The 19,636-nt window shown below is 32.8% G+C and overlaps 1 protein-coding gene and 1 long non-coding RNA gene across 6 annotated transcripts in view; one reads left to right on the forward strand and one right to left on the reverse strand.

Moving 5' to 3' along the window:
- LOC136854116 (calcitonin gene-related peptide type 1 receptor-like) overlaps nucleotides 1-16,712 on the forward strand; it is a 161,756-nt gene extending 145,044 nt beyond the window's left edge. For all 5 annotated transcript variants that reach the window (XM_067130300.1, XM_067130302.1, XM_067130299.1 and 2 more), the window contains exons 11-16: nucleotides 3,298-3,518; nucleotides 4,388-4,609; nucleotides 9,856-9,922; nucleotides 10,576-10,617; nucleotides 11,541-11,636; nucleotides 16,178-16,712. In XM_067130300.1, coding sequence (XP_066986401.1) covers nucleotides 3,298-3,518; nucleotides 4,388-4,609; nucleotides 9,856-9,922; nucleotides 10,576-10,617; nucleotides 11,541-11,636; nucleotides 16,178-16,561 — 1,032 coding nt within the window. In that variant the 3' untranslated portion in view covers nucleotides 16,562-16,712. The remainder of the gene's footprint in view (nucleotides 1-3,297; nucleotides 3,519-4,387; nucleotides 4,610-9,855; nucleotides 9,923-10,575; nucleotides 10,618-11,540; nucleotides 11,637-16,177) is intronic.
- LOC136854118 (uncharacterized) overlaps nucleotides 1-19,636 on the reverse strand; it is a 409,448-nt gene that overhangs the window by 180,660 nt on the left and 209,152 nt on the right. Inside the window, exon 4 of the long non-coding RNA XR_010857632.1 lies at nucleotides 16,759-16,834. This is a non-coding gene — a long non-coding RNA (uncharacterized lncRNA). The remainder of the gene's footprint in view (nucleotides 1-16,758; nucleotides 16,835-19,636) is intronic.

Raw genomic sequence — 19,636 nt, forward strand, 5'->3', positions numbered from 1 at the left:
ATCCTTGCCTTACTTAGAAAACATGAAATGATTCTTTCTGAAAAAAAAAAGAAGACAAACGCAACTGTAGCAGATCTGAAGACGGATGATATTGGTTTTCTGTCAAGAATAATACCATGCATGCAAATAGTATTTATATTTGCTCCTCAAAAGAAGAAACAAAAATGTTAATGACTGTTTATGAAAAACTCCAGAAACTTTTATAATTCATTTTTCTATGAATAAGAAAGAGATAAGGAAAAAATAAAAGCAGCTATTGAAAACAGAGAAAGGAAAATTATATTTTTTTAAAATGGGAAAGACGAAGGAAAAGTTTTCTTTTTTTACCTGTGAATAGAAAAAAAAATTATAAGTAAAATTATTTAATCTCGTTACTGTAGTTAGTGAAAAAACATTAATAAGTGACTTTTAATGAATTAAAATCTAATGGAGAATAAGATTTTATAGTAATATCACAGGAAAGTAGATTCTTTAAAAGTGACAAAGGAAATTATTAATAATCGAGCATTTAGAGAGGGAGACATTAGTTAGTCATATTTAAGTCTCCTCTAATAAGGATAAAAATGACATGGAAAATGACACGTCGTTAATGTATTTCACAAAATGACTTTAGAATTGCCATGTATAATGGAGCATAAGGAAGTGGACAAAATGTTCCATTTTTTTAAAAAGAATGGATAGAAACCGAGAAAAGAATTACAAGGAAATCAGACGCAATTCTTTTTCGATGATATCAACAAAGAGAAGGCTAAAGAAACGTCTTATTCTTAAGAAAAACAAAAGGAATCATAATCATCTTTTGACATAAAAGATGATTATGATTCCTGTTTTTAAAGAAGCTTCCGTAACTCAGCTATTACGTTTTTTTAGGCTACAGAGGATTACAGGGTCCTTTGACCTCTATCTATTTCTCTTATGGATATTACGTAAGCGTAAAGTTCCTCGTGCAGAGTTCGGCTTGATAAAGTAAATCTGTTCAGTCATCCTTCAGTCCACTCATCCTAGACGCTAATGGTGTTTGCGCAACCCTGGCATATTGCTTAATGTAGTACGTAGAGATAGGAGGGACTTGTAATCCTATTTTCCATTACATACCAAGAGAGCTAAAATACATTATGATGGTTCAGGGTTGGTTTGTTTAATAGGCGGGAATCCAGTCATCTATGTATATAGTATATATATATATATATATATGTGTGAATGAGTATATATTGAGGTCATCCTTATCTTAGAAAAGAAATGCCACAGGTGGGATATAATTACCGGAGACGGATAAACGTAATTTACCAAAACTCTTCTATCGTACGTTTTTCATCTCTGATAATCTGTGCGTCGCAAATAGAAATGTACGACGAATATTAATATTCTTTTATTCGCACATAGAGTGAGGTCAAACTTTTCATGTTCTTTAATCTGAATGGATATCGTGACTCCCAGTTGAAATGGTTAATCTAACCTCTAGTAGCTCGGCAGTCAACATCAGGAACGAACCTGAGATCTGACCCTTATCGGATTATCATAATTTACATATCAAGTGAAACATCAGTGATACGTCTAACTTAATTTGCAATTCAACAGCTTACAAGTCAAAAGCAGTATATCAGCCCCGTGAAACTAAGCGTTTCAATGATAAATTCCATACCACTTAGCCTCTCCCTCTCCTCCCCCTCCCAACGCCAACCCCCTTTCCTCTCTCTCTCTCTCTCTCTCTCTCTCTCTCTCTCTCTCTCACACACACACACACACGCACGCAAGCACGCGCGCGCGCACTCTGACCCTAAATTAATTGTCATTTTTATCCTTCCTTTCTGCAACATGCGATATTCCTAAGTCCTTGCAATCTTCAAATAAATGAACTGTCACCTAACTCGGTATATGATATATTTTAGAACGGGTAACTATTATTGTGGAGGACCAAACATTATTCGCAAGGATAGCCTGCACACAGAGAAGCGTTTCATCAATATCAATACGAAACAGTTTATCTGACATACATTTATCTTCAAGCCTAGAAACTTCTCTGTTGTTGCAAGTGAGCAAGCAAAATGTCGACGATATTTATTTGCAGATGGTCTCTTTATCAGTGCAGTAGTATGCTCTCTTTCATAAAAAAGAAAATTACTTCCAACAACGAAAATTACCCAACATGATTATGTATCTTACCAAGATCATTGTATAAAGGCCTCTCTTTCTTTCTTACATGTGTCAGTGGTCCAGTCTAAGATAACATCTCTCACGTAATGCTCTAGGTCTAGGGTTTCATGAGGCTATTTAGTATTTATGGCTTACCGCTTTCTTTAAACATATAATAAATTTCGCATGAAAATTAATTGCCTTTTTAATTTAATTTCCAGTCACATTCAAATGCTTATTGTGGTCATATGCAAAAATATTACTTTAAAAATTAAAAAAATGTTACCAGTATATAAAAAGCTTTAAGATTGCCAAAGAAACTCAAAAACTTTTTCCATAATAATGTAAATGTAACAAAAACGCTTAGAACGTCATTAAGATAACTGCTAAATAAGATGCCCATATTTCAGAGGAACTAACTTGCTGAAATCTTACTATGGGCAGCGAGGCATAATTTCTTTGGTTTCGTAGAAAGCTGGTCTTATTCGTATGTTCTGTAAGCGTCAGTAATATTCACCTCAAAATTCCAAAGCAGTTCTGCAAGAATATGTTTGCTTTTGTGAAAACAGCGGAGATTTAGGAACTCGAAGCAAAGTCCTTGCCCTTCAAACTTTTACTTACCTTAGGCTGCACCTCAAAAAATAATAAATACTGTGAAAAAAAAAGCTTTGCTGGGAAAATGTTTGCAGATTTATGATTGCAATGGAGAGAGGTGGATTCGGGATATAGCCTCTCTCTCTCTCTCTCTCTCTCTCTCTCTCTCTCTCTCTCTCTCTCTCTCTCTCTCTCTCTCTCTCTCGTTTGAAGTGCAAATCGTAAGCTTTTCTGACCCAGATCCTAGTGGAATTCGACCCTAGCGCTAGGAAGGAACGTTATATGAGCTTTTCCTTAATTGAGCCCCATGAGCCTGTGTTAATTTAAGGACTATATTAAGCATTAGGCTGCTAGTCAAACATTGTGGATCGCAGCTGGGGTGGAAGAAGTGAAGAGAAGGAAAAAATAAAGCCAGAGTGAGTAATCAGTGTTCCGCCAAGATTTTTACCACCGTTATCAATGAAGTTTTCCTCTCCCCACCTCCACTGGAGAGATACCATTCATAAGATATTCTCTTCCTCTTTCTTGTATGAGATCATTAATGTTATTCTTTTTCCCTCCTTCTTCCAGACGGGGTGTCAGGTTCTGCACGTATTGCTCCATTACTTCTTGGTGTCCAGTTACTACTGGATGTTCTCCGAGGGCTTGTATTTGCACACCCTGCTGGTGGTGGCATTCGTCACCGAAGACAGACTCATCCGGTGGTTCTACCTCCTGGGATGGGGAGCACCAGCTATCATCGTTGCCATATACGCCGGCGTCAGAGGGGCTTCTGATGCTGATACTAAGCAGTGAGTTTTATTTTAGTCTATCTATTTATCTATCTATCTATATTGTATATATATATATATATATATATATATATATATATATATATATATATATATATATATATATATATATATATATATATATATATATATATATATATATATACATAATATATGTATCATATATATATATACATATAATTATATACATATATATAATATATATATATATATATATATATATATATATATATATATATATATATATATATATACAGCCACCACCCTACTTTCAAACGTATGTTGATTGTTTGCAAATTGTTCCAGTACTCCTCATGCCTATCTAAGCACGGTATGATATAAAATCAATAAAGTACTGTTGTTTTTTCATCCTAAAATACAATACACTATACAGTACTGTAGTACAGAATACGCGCGCAAAACAAAATTTAAACCTACTGGTGGCAAAGGGGAGAGCTCTGAACGCAACTTTAATTTGCGATCCCTTTTGTTTGTATCTGAATGTTTGTAAGTTGAACGTTCGTAAGTAGAGTGGTGTCGATAAATATATATATATATATATATATATATATATATATATATATATATATATATATATATATATATATATATATATATATATATATATATATATATATATATACATATGTATATATATCCATACATATATATAATATATATATATATATATATATATATATATATATATATGTATGTATGTATATATATGTATATATTCTGTTAAGAGTATAGCACCTACCTGGATCTGTATTGCAACAGGTATGGCAAAAATAAGTAACAATATTAATTTCATATGTTTAAGACCATCACCTCTTATAACAGTTTATCTTTCATCTCCTATCTAACAGTTGCTGGATAAATGAAAGCTACTACTCCTTGATTCTGTCCATTCCTGTTTGCCTGTCGATCCTGGCGAACTTGGTCTTCCTGATTAACATTGTCCGAGTTTTGGTGACGAAACTTCGAGCCAACCACCTGCCAGACGAGGCCCAGGGCACCCGAAAAGCTGTGAGGGCCACCCTGATTCTCATCCCTTTGCTCGGTCTTCATTACGTCCTCATTCCTGTCAAGTGAGTATGAACTCACATCTTACTTGAACTTTAGCCGTTTTCTGTTTACCAGTCAGTAAAAGCACTGTTACCTATTTGTACCCTGTCTTTCAGAGGCCTAAAACTTTTTAGTCAATATGTTGACAAATATTTAGGAACTACACTTTTTTGAGTCTGCGGGTAATTTGTATTTTCCCAGTAGGGAGAGAGAAAATTTGCTTATTAGTGCAGTAAGTGTAGCATATTTATTTTTCATGATATTTACAAAAACCTGATTATTCTACATGCTACAATTAACATTGAAATATCCGGTTCTTCATTAAGTTTTCCCCTTTTCCTCGATAGTTAAATTAAGCGTAAGAGCGTGAAACTATTAACGAAAGTTTGGAGAAAGAATATCATGTTCTACACGTCAAGATTTCGTTGTCAAAGATGTCCAATTCTTTTCTATCTTGTTCCAGTTAAATTATTTCTAGTTAGATGTTTTATTCTTGAACGAGATTCATCATTTTTGTTTTCAGTGTCATTCTTATGAAGGACTATGTTTTGCGAAGGACTATATTTCAGCGAAGTTACATGTCACATAATAAAGTTTGTAATATGTATATCTGCGTATATACTCTAAGTACTAGTAAAAACAAGGTTGGTTACAATATCAACTGCGCGGTCTCATACGATCCAAAAATTGACTGAAAATCGTTCTGTTGCTATTGTTTATCTGAAGTGGCCAGAACGGAACTCAAGAATGGGTTATAAAATGTAGAATACTCCCGAGATCTGGATAAATAACGCATTTCGAGGGGTTAGACTGGTAAATAACATAAGGACTTCTCTCAAACATCCTCCCTCGGATGTTGCAGTTATCTGGAGCCATGGAGTCTTTACTATATATCAAAGTGCCCTTTCTTTGCAGAGAGAAAGAGAGAGAGAGAGAGAGAGAGAGAGAGAGAGAGAGAGAGAGAGAGAGAGAGAGAGAGAGCTAACTTCCCAAGGGTTTTCTGAAAAACATATGTAAGTAGTGAGCGTTGGATTAATGCTTAATTATTACAAACTTATTTAGCTGAGATTCGATAAACACCGAAGCGCTTAGTTTAAGAATTGCTTTCTCATATCTCACTAGGCATTGAATGTTGAGGTATTACACACAAAAAAAAGTGTTTTTTTTTATAATGACGATCGGAAGTAAAGTACAGACGATTGAAATGATTCAAGTGAAGAAAGAGACCTGGTATTTCTGTCTTAAAAAAGATCTGAAAGAAGAATATTGCAAAGATCCCCTACTGGAATGTACGGTGCTAAGCAAGAACAAGACGTTTTATTCAAATTGCTTGTTTTATTACAATACTGAAGTTTATTCGCATGTCTCAAATGATATGGGATCATTGAGATCTCTACCAACTTTACTTCCAATTCTTTCAGTACTTATGTAAGGAATTACAAGCCACCATCTAGAGTTTTTTTTTTTTTTTATAGTTCTTATAGAGTTGATTATCAAATGAAATGATATTTAAGGTCTATGTATTCCTTTAAAAAATTTTTTTCTAACTTGAGCTGGCCTTTGGAGATTAAGGAAGATGAAGCTAATACCATTCACATAGCAAGAGTTTCGCTATCCAAAAATAAAAGATCCTCTTCAATGTCCAGCATCTTTGTGTAGCCCGTCTTTATTCAGTGATCTCGAAATTATCAGTTACCAAAAGAGAAAATTCATGGGCATCGGAAACTTTGTTCACCTTTTATTTTATAACGGTCTCCTAAAAATATCTTATGGCATTAAATTCTTTAGAATTTGTTACGAATGATATCCCCCATACCATCGGACAACTTCGGTTACATGCACAAGTCATATAATAACTTTGACCTCACTTTTTTCTGAATATAAATATGATTCTTTACATAATGGTTCTACGTCGTCTACTAAGCTTGTTGCTTCCGTTCTGCTTTTTAGGAACTCTTTCAGATTCTTATTTCCTTAATTCTCCATAGTCATAAAAAAAATTCTTATTGCATGGTTCCTTAGCAGCATATTTTGGTGTGTCATGGCGGCTTGATTTTTATAGCTCTCGAAGACAGCTTGTTTGTTATTTCTTACATCCACCCAGTTTATATTTTTTTTTTTAATTTTTAATTCCTAAATATTCTTTTCGTTTTATCTACTAAAGGTATAAAATTTATCCTTAATTTTCTCCTGTATAGTGTCATAAATTAAATATCAGTTTGCTTGAATACCCTGTCGTTATACTGTTTTTCTTTTTATTATTGCAAGGTCTGTATGAATGTATTTAAAGATTTATATTCTGATTCATATACAAGAGATGTTTTTGATACAGCAAAATTTCCATTTGCACACTTTATAATTTGGGTTTGCTGATAAGAGTGGTTATAAAAACCAGCACAAAGACCATTAAACCTCAATATTCTTGCGCACATGTATTGTATATATTCCCTTCATATCCCTTGTTGATCTTACCAGCGCGCCATTTCATATAGTTTTTAATAATGTCCACTCTCTTACATACCCCTTTTATAATGAACAACTGATTCATACAACAGTCTCTTTATTCAGTGAGCTCACTGGGAAAGCTCAGTATGCATGTTGCCAATCATTTTGTTATCTCTACCAACACCTTTTAAGCCCTTTGCCATCACTCTCTTACTAGTTTAAATAGCAATTAAATATCTTTACCCTTTTCCTGGAGTTTTAATAATTCATTCAAACAATGCGCAAAACTCTAACATTCAGATTTACATTTTCTATCTTACCGAATCTCATCCATAACTTAACGAATACCATCAGTGATTATATTCATTCCTACTGTCTTTCATTTTTTTATCATTTTTTCCAGCCACTATGTATCTTTTATTGTTAATGCCAAAGATATTCTCAGATCAACATTGATCCCTTCCATCCACGAATCTTTCTTTCTTTCTTTTTTCTTCCTTTCTTTTCCACAGTTATTTCATTACCTCTGATATTACCCGGACGTCAAATTTCACTTCCTTCATTGATTTGACATTGATTTTATGAGAGTTTATAAGAATAAGTTCCAAACTGCAATGACTTTCCTGTTGGGATATATTGGAATATTTTAGGTGAAAACAAATTTCCGAATCAAGCATCACTACCGTACAAGGAATACATCTAAATTTTAGTATTCATATAAAATTTCAGTAAAATTTCATATATATATATATATATATATATATATATATATATATATATATATATATATATATATATATATATATATATATATATATATATATATATATATATATATATATATATATATATATATATATATATATATATATATATATATATATATATATATATATACTGTATATATACTGAGTTAGCTTTTCAGTGGAATAGTGTATCCATGTGTTTTTAAACCTGCATTCATGCATGCTTTGATAGATACCACCTTGAATGATTGTAAGCCACCTGGCGTCGCAAAATATAACCTCGAGCGAGTAATTGCGACATTAAAACAAAAAAAACAAGAATAAATATTCAAAGAATCTGCTTACGACAGCAAATCGGAGGGACGTCAAATGGAGTTAAGGCGAACGAGATGTAATGGCGTCGATCAACTCAAGTGTTCCTCTCATTAAACGAAGAGGCTTTCATTCATGCGCGAGACACGATGGAACTGTGGCATTTAATGTGGTTGTTAGTAGTAATCGGCGATTACGAGAAAGACGGGTCCTAATGAATGCTATTTTTGTAACCGAATGAATCTCATATACCAAACTTTACTCAAGCGTAAAATCAAGCGCTGAAAGAGACGGGTGTTTTGAATATTTATAAGTAAAGTTAATGAAAAATTATATAACATTATTAAATCAACTCTCCTTTCTTCTGACTAAGAGACTACGTTGAATGTGTATGTTAAAGGTTAAAGCGGCTGGGATAAATTATTAGTATATCCTATGGAAAGAATGGGAGATGATAGGCTAGTAAAAGTATAAAATTCGGAACTGTTAAGAGGAAGGACGAGGTGGAGACCTCGTTGCTGAGAAGGCAGTGGAAAAAAGGGGTCTTAAAATCTAGGAAGGGCGAGAGGGTATGAAAGACAGGTGTGACTGGTGCGGCGTGTGTGGAGGGTTTTCACTGTGGTAATGAGACTTTTATGTACTGTATGTGTATGGAATGGCTAATGTTGTGGAGGCATTCTTCACAGTGGGCTCATCCCCGTTCCGGCGGTTAAAGTGTAAATGGGAAAGCGACCGCCATTCCCCACCTCTCTCTCTTTCTATTTATATATATATATATATATATATATATATATATATATATATATATATATATATATATATATATATATATATATTATATATATATATTATATATTTTATATATATATATATATATATATATATATATATGTATATATATATATATATATATATGTATATATATAAAGTACGATTATGAGGGCACATCATGGGCAGATAGAAACCCGGACGAACTATTAATATCATTTGTTGCCAAACACCGTCGGTCACAATAAATTATGTTAATTGTTCGTGTTCCTTCCCATGTATCCTTGATGTTTATATATAGATAGATAGATAGATAGATAGATAGATAGATAGATAGATAGATAGATAGATAGATAGATAGATGGGAGGGGTTTTAGTGGAAAAACAAGACTACAGTTACGGTATTTTTTTGCTGTAACTTCTAAGTTAAGGGTAATATCTAGACCTCTGTATAATCGCGGATATATATTAATATATGTAAAAGTGAGTGCGTCTTCTTACACAAATGAAGTTATCACCATTTGTGGCAGATACAATTATATATAAAACAAGTGATACATTGCCTGGCTATTTCAATGAAGGGTTCATGAACAAAAGCTATGAGATAATATAGAAGCTAAAAGGGGAAGTATAATCGCAGTCTGGAACAAAGGAAAACCTTTTTGCAATGGTAATAAAGATTTATTCTGGATATACTAAGGAGGATTGTGAATGGGAGTTAGTTATGATTAGAGTTTTCTATGATGAAAACTATCTTCTGCTTAACTGGAATATGTATGAAAATCTTTCCTTTCTTAAAAAGTCGATTTTGTGGAGTACCTACAAGTGGCTGTTTAAATTCTATTTAAAAAACGTTTTCAGATAAATTAGTACAAACTGCCACCTGAAACTTTACCTAATGTTATGTCGATCAGCAATACGAAAAATGTAAAATGGATAATAAATGTTTGGAAAACGTCTGTGAGATAAAAAAAAATGAGGCACATTTGTCTTTTTAGGCCTGACAAAGGATCAAGTGGTGAGCTTGTTTACCAAGTCATTGCAGCCTTGGCATCATCTTTTCAGGTAAGATTGTAGGTACCTTGATGTAATATGTGCATATGTAAATAATGGACATATAATTTTCCGTACAAATCTAAGAGCGCTGTATAATTTCTCATACTACTTAAGAAAAAAGTGAGATTATAATACTGTAGACTATAAAAGAAAATGCCACTAGACGTCAATGGAAAGAAGGTGGAGGTTCTGGCAAGGTAAACACAGAAACAGCTACAGACAAACACGGACACACACACACCTACATACATACACACACACACACATATATTATATATATTATATATATATATATATATACATATATATATATATATATATATATATATATATATATATATATATATATATATATATATATATATATATATATATAAATAAAGACAGACACACGACTATATATAGATAAAGACAGATATACGACTATATATATATGTGAGTGTGTTCAAATCTAATATCATATTTTAATATGCCATTCGTTCATGAGTTTATTTTGGCACTTATATAACTTAATATATTTTTGTGGCATGGCGTTGCAATTGTCAGTTTATATATGTATTTTAAAATCCATGTATCATTCTGCCTGTCAGCTTTGTAATTTAACTATAAAAGGACTTTAATCAAATTTCTAATAAATGTCTTTCTCTTTTTTTTATTCATAGGGTTTTTGTGTTGCTTTATTGTTTTGCTTCTGTAACAGTGAGGTAAGTTATCCTTTAATTAGAAGGTTTTATTATACGTTAGTTTTATAAGTCATTAATGATTTTTATGAGTTATTAATATGCTTCACCTTTAATGTTTCTTAGTTAATTTTTTGCCATTTCTTTTCTGATAATAACATTTGTGAATAATTTGAGATGAAAATATTGAAACTGGTTTTTAATTCTTTGTACTGGTGATTAGTGGCATTACATAAAGAGTCGATTAGCAGTATTCGAAAGCAAATAAGTATCCATTTTCTTACCCCTTTCCTTAAAAGATTATTGACAATACAAGCAATTAATTTTCAAGAGCTTTAACTCCTGACCAGAAGCGATTTAAGATTCAAGATTTGTAATCTTCCAGCATTATTCCTTAAGTATCCTTTACGGATATCGCTCTACTAATTGATTTAATTTGAATACATCCATATTGAACAACAAAGATAACAAGAATGGGGAGATAACCTTCATTTTCAGATATCTATTAAGTATAATTGAAATATGAGGGTCTTTAGAGACGTTGAGAATCATGTTTAATTGTTTTGACCACAATGAACTTACTTCATTTCCGCACGATTATAATTTGAACTTGAATAGGATACTCGGTTGATTTTTGCGTTTATGCATTGTTTTAAAGCAACTGCAAAAAAAACAATGTAACACTACAATGATACTATTGACGAAGAGAGTAATGAAAATGAAATAAACTAAAACTGACTGAGAAGACTGATATGATGTATTCTATATTATAACGATCAGAAAAATATCATATTTTGGATAATTTGAAAATGTAAAAAAATTAATCAATCCGTTGTTGTCACTGGACTTTCAGCAATATACATTTTTATGAATAATTCTTCCATTCCCACACATATTTACTAAAAAGTTTGTTTAACTCTTATCCTTTTTCTGTGGAATTCGCCCAGGTGATTATGGCACTGAAGAAGAAATGGTACCAATACCAATCAATCCACGATCACCATCGCTTCACCCTCTCCACTGCCTGTGCCTTGTCCATTAACGTGAGTATGAATAATAATAAGGCAAATTTCGGCACGATTGATTGAGCGGTTGGTTTGTTTCTGTCGACTGGCGTCAGGGATAGACAAAGAGTAGAAGAAATGGATACCACAGTAAAAATGATAGACAGACAAACAGATAAAATCTTTTTACAACGTCGTAAATATGTCGGCATTAAAACATGCTAACAGAAAAGGACAAAAATGAAACAATAACAAGGAAGGAGGAGCAAAGCCCTGAGAAAAGGAAGTGAGGAAAGAGAAATAGCGTCACTTTAGTAAGAGATATTCAAGCCGGATATTAAAAAGGTTTTCATTCTTACTTCATAGCTTAGGAAGACTGCTGAACTAGAGATTTTAGTTTAGAAACTGCTGACTTCTGTAATATACTTTCTCTGATTGTAGGTTATCACACATGGAAAGGTTTATGTTTAATGTAGACTCTCTCTGATGAAAGGGAGAAGAAAAACTTTTGAGAAAGCGGAAAATTTCCCTTCATGCTGCTGGCGATAAACTATAAGATATTTTATTATTCCTTGTGTTGTGTTGACTGTAGCCTCTGTGTTCATAAAGTTGACCTCTGGCAGGATCCCTTTGAAACTGAGTTTTAGTTTATTTTCCTTCGCCTATGTGAAGGTTTTGGTTAATTTTTTATTTATTTATTTATTTTTTTTTTTTTGCTGATGAACGAGGTAAACTTTCTCTGCCAAAAGGCAGTTGAGTTTTTTCTTTCTAAAAAGTAAATATTGTGGCATAACCAGTGTAGACGCCTGCTATCCATTCAAATGTGGATGTTCATAGATATATTCACAAAATTTTTTTATTGACATGTCACTGACAAATAAACAGGCCAACAGATGACGTAGCAATTTCATATACGGAAAACAATGTGTTATTGTCATTTTCTTCAGCAACACAATCATTGCCTCGTCTAGCAGCAGGGAAATGTTGTCAGCTACTCAATTAACTGAATGATATGCTGAATCTCTCTCTCTCTCTCTCTCTCTCTCTCTCTCTCTCTCTCTCTCACACACACACACACACACACACAAGCACACGCACGCATACACGTGCAAAAAGCACAAAAAGTATATATATATATATATATATATATATATATATATATATATATATATATATATATAAATATATATATATATATGTATATATAAATATAGATAGATAAGTTGGTAGACAGAAATATATATATATATACATATATACAAACAGATAGATAGATAAGTTGGTAGATATATATATATATATATATATATATATATATATATATATATATATATATACAAAACACACACACCACATGCTTATAAAAGAGAACGTTCGCCATTAGAGTTTCGTACTTAACGCTGAGAATGAGTCAATTAGAAAGAAGCTTTCATCTTTCACACTAACATGCTATATTCTCTACGTCCAAAAGATCTTAAGACCCAAAGACTCAAGGATCTGATCTAGGTTCACATAACGTAACCCAATTATATGAACATCATTTTCCAGCCCCTTGATACCATTAAGTAATCTTGCTCTCCTCTTTCATTTATAATCAGAGGTTTAATGATGTTATATGCCCGAGGATCTTCTTATGGCATACTCCTACAAGTTGGCAAGGTTCCAGAATGGAGGAATATTTTTCTAGCATCTAGAAGATGAAAAAATACCTCATTACGTATCAGTATATCTTAGAAAGTAGTGGGTGAACAATCTCCCTGACTGAAATGATTTCAAGTCTCAAATGTTCATTTTTGTATTCGCCCAGCTGCAGGGATCAGTGGAAAGCCTTCTACGTGAACTAGTATTTGCTCCCAGCCTCCGTAATATTTCATGTAAGCTGACGTAATGAATACCGAGCTACTGCATACTAAAACCTTATTTCGCTGTTTTAAATGTATTTACAGGAGAAACATTTCTATATCATTTTGCATTTTATTTCTTACTGTTATGTGAAAAAAACCATAAAGGATAATACTTCCTTCTTATTACAACATGGAGCCTGGATCGTGAAGTAGTAAGTATCACTAAACTTATTTCAAAGGAAGTAATTATAGACGTTGATGTCCAGTTCAACATAGACAGATATCAAGTGGAATATTCAGTATTATTGGTGTATCTAAACCATAAACTCAGGTCAATTCCGGGCGGGAGCAGATGCATTTCTCAGTTATAATTCCCCTCGGGGTAAAATCAGTGAATTCGAGACAACGATATTTGCGCGGTTCATTCCTGCGAATATAAAAAACTCACGCGTACATAATAGATAATTTTCACACACACTTGCACACAAACACACACACACACATATATATATATATATATATATATATATATATATATATATATATATATATATATGTATATGTAATTATATATATATGTATATTATATATATATATATATATGTATATATATATATTATATATATATATATATATATATATATATTTATATTTATATATTTATATATTTATATATATATATATATATATATATATATATATACATAGCACCTAGCATTTGTTGTGGCCGCCGGTGTTTCGCAATGATCCATTGCATTTTCAAGGCTGCAATGACACAATTTGGTTTAATAAAAAAAACGTAACTATATAAAATTATAAAGATAAAAATACATTTCTTAAAATACTTTAAAACAGACCTACCCAGTACATGGCTAAAAAGTGACTAAACATAAAATGATAAAACTGGCAGGGAGTCAACAGAACAGCAGAAATATTACATAATTCATATACGTATATATGACTGTAATAAGAGACATAAACATCTTTAAATATGTTAATTTCAAACAGCCCCTTTTTTACAGATCATTTGCACGATTTTAAAAGCAACATAAACAGTAAAACGTTAGTGTCCCTACGTATTTTCAGTACGGATTACATGTAAATTCCCGAGGTATCACACAAAGTTTGATTGATATTGGAAGCGTTAGGATTCGCATGAAATGAGCTTGGGAGTAAGGCTTCCACTGAAAGAATATACGAACAGTATTACTTCTTTTATCCGCGTGACTTTTGCTCGCTTATTCTATTGCTTTCCTGCAATGAATGAAGGTCACCCAACCCTGTTTGTTGGAGCAATTTATGAGTTGCAGTGTTTTCCGATATGATTCTATTTTTATCCCTTTATGCGTTGTCTTTTCATGATTTGAATATCATGTAAGTGTTTGCGCAGAAAAAAACGAAATTATATATATATATATATATATATATATATATATATATATATATATATATATATATATATATATAAATATATATATATGTATGAGTGTGTGTGTATAGATAGATAGATAGATAGATAGAATGAAAGACTGACTGACAGATAGACAAACAGATAGATGGATATGTACATAGAGTACATATGTATCTCTATCTTTTGCTAATAGATGTATGATTTTTGTTTCTCAATTATACCTCAGTTAATATTTCAGCAACACATTGGTTTCATATTTGATATCTGATGAATCCGACTTTCTTCAATAATTAGATTTCAGTATGTCGCATCAATATTCAACTGTAACTGATTTCACAGGAGGGTTTAGAAGTTTTTAGCAGAACTCCTCATAAACGCTTGTCCATATTCCTGTAATCAAATAAGGTAGATTCCTGTGACCGGTTGAATTTTGTGACTGCCTGAAGTTTTTTAACATTTCCGAGGGAACAAAGTCTTAAAAAGAAGGAAAGCCATTGTTTTCCAAGCTCTTATCTCAACTATGTTTCAAGTCCTCCAAACAGATGTTTCTTCAAATACAGTTTTTTGGCTTTTGTTGAGGTTAAGCAACGCGAAGAATTACATCTAAAAGAGGGAAAATTATTGAAAGAAAACAGTATGTGAAAATAATCATCATTTATATATGACACGTAGGATATTCTTTGTAGATATTTTCTCTTAAAATAGAAAATTGAAAGATAAGAATATAGCGGTAACGAAGAAAAACTTGACCTAAATGGACGAGAAATTTGCACACCTTTAAAAATTGAGTTGCATTATTGATCCATAAATTACGAAATGGACAAAAAAAGATACTAACTGCTAAACATATAAAGACGCGCAAATTTACCGAGCCACAGAACTATACCTAGTAATATACTCTTACTCAAAGGCGATTGATTTGTTCCCGTTAGCCCAGAATTGCTCCCATAGCGTGTGGGAGAGATAATTCAAAATGACAGTAATAAGCACGCATTGTCAAAGAATAGATACGCCGATTGGCTCGATTTGTTTTGATGTGGTCATTGTCGTCCAGCCACATAAACGGTATTCGTTATATCTCAGCCGTGAAAGCAGAATCGTTATTAATTGAAGATGCAGAATTCATCATTCAAGGTCTCCTTCAATTTCAAAATACACACCGTCACGCCCATACGCATACTTCTGTTCAACATTCATATCCTAGATTATCTAAACAAAAAAAAATCGTGTTACGAAAAAGTACATCAAACTTTGGCAGCAAAAAAAAAAAAAAAAAAAAGCTTTAACGACCAGCTACTAACATTGGCTAACTTTCTTCCTTGCAGGGGATCCAAAGTAAAGGTGCCCAGGAGCTACGTCGGCTTTCCCCACTTCGGAAGTCCCGACCTCATTCTCCTCACTCTACAAGCACGCCGCGCCACCAGGAAACGGGCAGGGGCGAGGTGTTGGCCGTCAGCGAGACCGATTCGCTCCCTTGGAGTTGCGTGGTCGTGGAGACTAGATTAGGGAATGACGATGAAGCTATGACGAGTATGATTGAAGGCCCCAGAGGCCCAGCCAATACGGACCAAGAGTTGGGAGAGGATGAACATTATGATGACGAAGCTGATGAGGAAAGAGCAACACTGATGGTGCAACCGCCTGTCAGCGATGATTTGGGGTCAAATGACATTCCGCTGGAAACCATTGAGGAGATAACAGAAGACTGAATATCATAGTGGTTTAGAAAAAATATGTGTGGGCTGATCATGAAAAAATTAACTTGCATAATTGATGTGCAGAAATTGGGTGATGGTAGTTCATTAATTGTGTACCTGAATGCTAAACCAGGAATGAAGGAGCCATGGAATAAAAACAAAAGACACAGTAAAAGATTGATAAAAATATACCTTGCAATTTTACTCACAGGTTAAAAGTTGCATGCGGATGAGCCCGACACATCCCCATCCACTTGAAATCGAATATTGAAGTTCTTCACCTAACTGCAAATATAAAAAAAAAAATCGTAAACATAATGAGGTTATATCAGCAAAGAACATCCAAAAATTGAGCTTTAACATTAGTTATTTAATTATCATCTTATTGTGAAAAAAAAAAAAAAATAGCACATCAGGACTCCAGACGTAGTGAATATTTATGTTACTTCCTTTGCTACTGTACTGATGTTGTAACATTGTAGCTAATTGCTAAATGACTGATTTGTTAAGCTTTTTTATTCAAGCTTTTGAAAACACATTTTATCTTACATAAATTGCGTTAGTATATTCCATTTCATTGAAATACATTATCGATGGTGTATGTGTGGCTAAGGGAAAACGCAAAATGGTGCTGCTACTGTTGTGTGTGATTTAAATGCATTTACTGAAATCTTAGTGTGGCTCAAAATGAGAAAAGAGAAGTCAGTAACCTTGCTAGGATCAATACAAAGTGGGTTACTTTAGTCTCTCTCTTTGGGTGACCCTAAAGGCATTGGCAATTTTGACTCCCTATTACTCTTACAACCAAGCTCTTGCACACGTAGTAGTAGCCCCAGTATATTTGAAATATTTTTCACATTAAAAAATCTGGCAACGGAATATTGGCTTAGATTCATTCTGTAAATTGAATGTGTTCTAAAAGACAAGTACTTCCAACAATAACATTTTTCCTCCCATCTCCGGCAGTCATAGATATCACTGATTAATAATTTCATAAATTTTTTTTGTTATACAGACTTCTGTTCTTGCTGCCGTTAGTACCCTTACATTTTTTATTCTTATAAGTAGTAGTAGTAGTGTCAGTGGTAATAGCGGTTAGTAATACAGTCCGTTTTTCAAGCGGCAGTAAAATTCAGCAGTCGACATCACTGAAGCTTCGCTGTTACTTTTGATTGGTCGAGGGTTATTGTATCCTTGGGTGTGGGTAGCGAACAGCATGAGCTTCTGCCAGTCAAGACTACCATCTGATATCGGCTGTGGATATTTATTGTCAGCTCAACAGAAAAAGACATGTGATTACTGGGGTGATAATACTAATAGATGTAGCATTAGTAGATGAAGTTTTATCATTGCTGGTAAGAGAAGAGATACTTTAATCATCATGTTTATCAGTCTCCAATGGTCATGTCTACTCAAACATTACGGCAATTATTTGGTATTTATACAAGTACATCGCACTGACGGTATATTCAATACATTATGTTGTTCTGGATTTTTTAGTTAAACATGGAGTTAATTACACGTAGACTACATTTTTGCCACAAACGAAAAATGGGTACAGGCATAGAAATTAGGTTTTGCATATTACCATTATTATTATTAATATTATTATCATTATTATTGATATACTGATAGGTACCTTCTCAAAAAAGATAATGTTTCTAGTCTTTTTTTTAGTCCTTGCCATTATAAATATTATTTTTTAAAGGAAAACTGCAAAGGGAAGAAGCTAGAAAACACTTATTTAAACACATTACTTGACTTTGTCTTTGAAGACTAATTTTTGCCGCTATCAATTTGTTCAGATGGCTTGCGTTCCTGGTTTAAAAACAGGCAAAATTCTCTGTACTCTTGGCATGCAAAATTTCAATCATGATCAATAATGACTTCCAATCAACGACATTGATGATGACAGCAATTACTGAATGTAGTAGTAATAATAGTAGTGTTAGTAGTAGTATTCGTAATGATTGCAGTAATTACAATGCCAATTACAATGATGATAAGAAGCAGAGCTGGGAAGAGACAATTTACATTTAGAATGTGGGAGAAATAAGTGAATTACTGAGGATTTAATTCTTTTATAAGATTGCAACCAGGGAAAGATAAATTGCTTTTACTCGCATTTAGTTCAGCTGGGCTGATTACTGCTACAAAAAAAAAAGATTAGTTAAGAAACAACAACAACAACAACAAAAAATATAAATTAACCGTTGAAATTCATGCTGAAATGAAGCCCTTGTCGGGGGAGATAGATTACTCGAAGACTCCTTTTCCTGACTGTGTACTGGAATAATGTACTTAATCTTCTTTCTTTCACACTGATAACACTAGAGCTACAAAAGATTCAGAGGCAAGGTCATCCGCTTTACCTGTCCAGATAAATGTGTCCAAGTAATTCCATGTGTTCTAGGAAACCGAAGGTGCAATCCGTGAGCTTGGAAATTGCTGAAAATCAGGGAAGTTTTTCTTAAAATATGTAGAGAAACAGAACAGAACCGACTGTCCTGAGGCTATTTTTTCAAGTTTCCGCGATGGAAAATTAGTTATCTTCATAATTAAGGATTTGTGGCTATTATGATGATAATAAATATGTTTGCACCATGGGGTATGATAATGTATGGTAAGGTATTTGGCCATTCTAAGGTATACATATTTCAATTACTCCTCATAGGATATTTAAACCCTATCAATCAATACTCAGAAATAACACAAGTGAATGACTACCGAAAAAGAAAACAAAACTGGATATAACTAACAAGATTGCTTAAACTATCTAGTATTAATTATCATTAAATATGACCGAAAATACTGTTAATTCTGCTCATATATATATATATATATATATATATATATATATATATATATATATATATATATATATATATATATATATGTATATATATATATGTATATATGAGCAATCGCGTATATAATAATAACTATATGTACGTATTCTAGTTCAAATCACTGAAACCTCTTTGCAAAAAACAACCCTTTTTCTTTTCACTCGTTGGTTTCTTCACAATTCTTTCAAAAACTCACATTAAACGACCTCTCTGACCATATCTGTGACTCGACATTCGC

The sequence above is a fragment of the Macrobrachium rosenbergii genome, chromosome 28 (genome assembly GCF_040412425.1).
Source record: "Macrobrachium rosenbergii isolate ZJJX-2024 chromosome 28, ASM4041242v1, whole genome shotgun sequence".
NCBI classification, from domain to species: Eukaryota; Metazoa; Arthropoda; class Malacostraca; order Decapoda; family Palaemonidae; genus Macrobrachium; species Macrobrachium rosenbergii.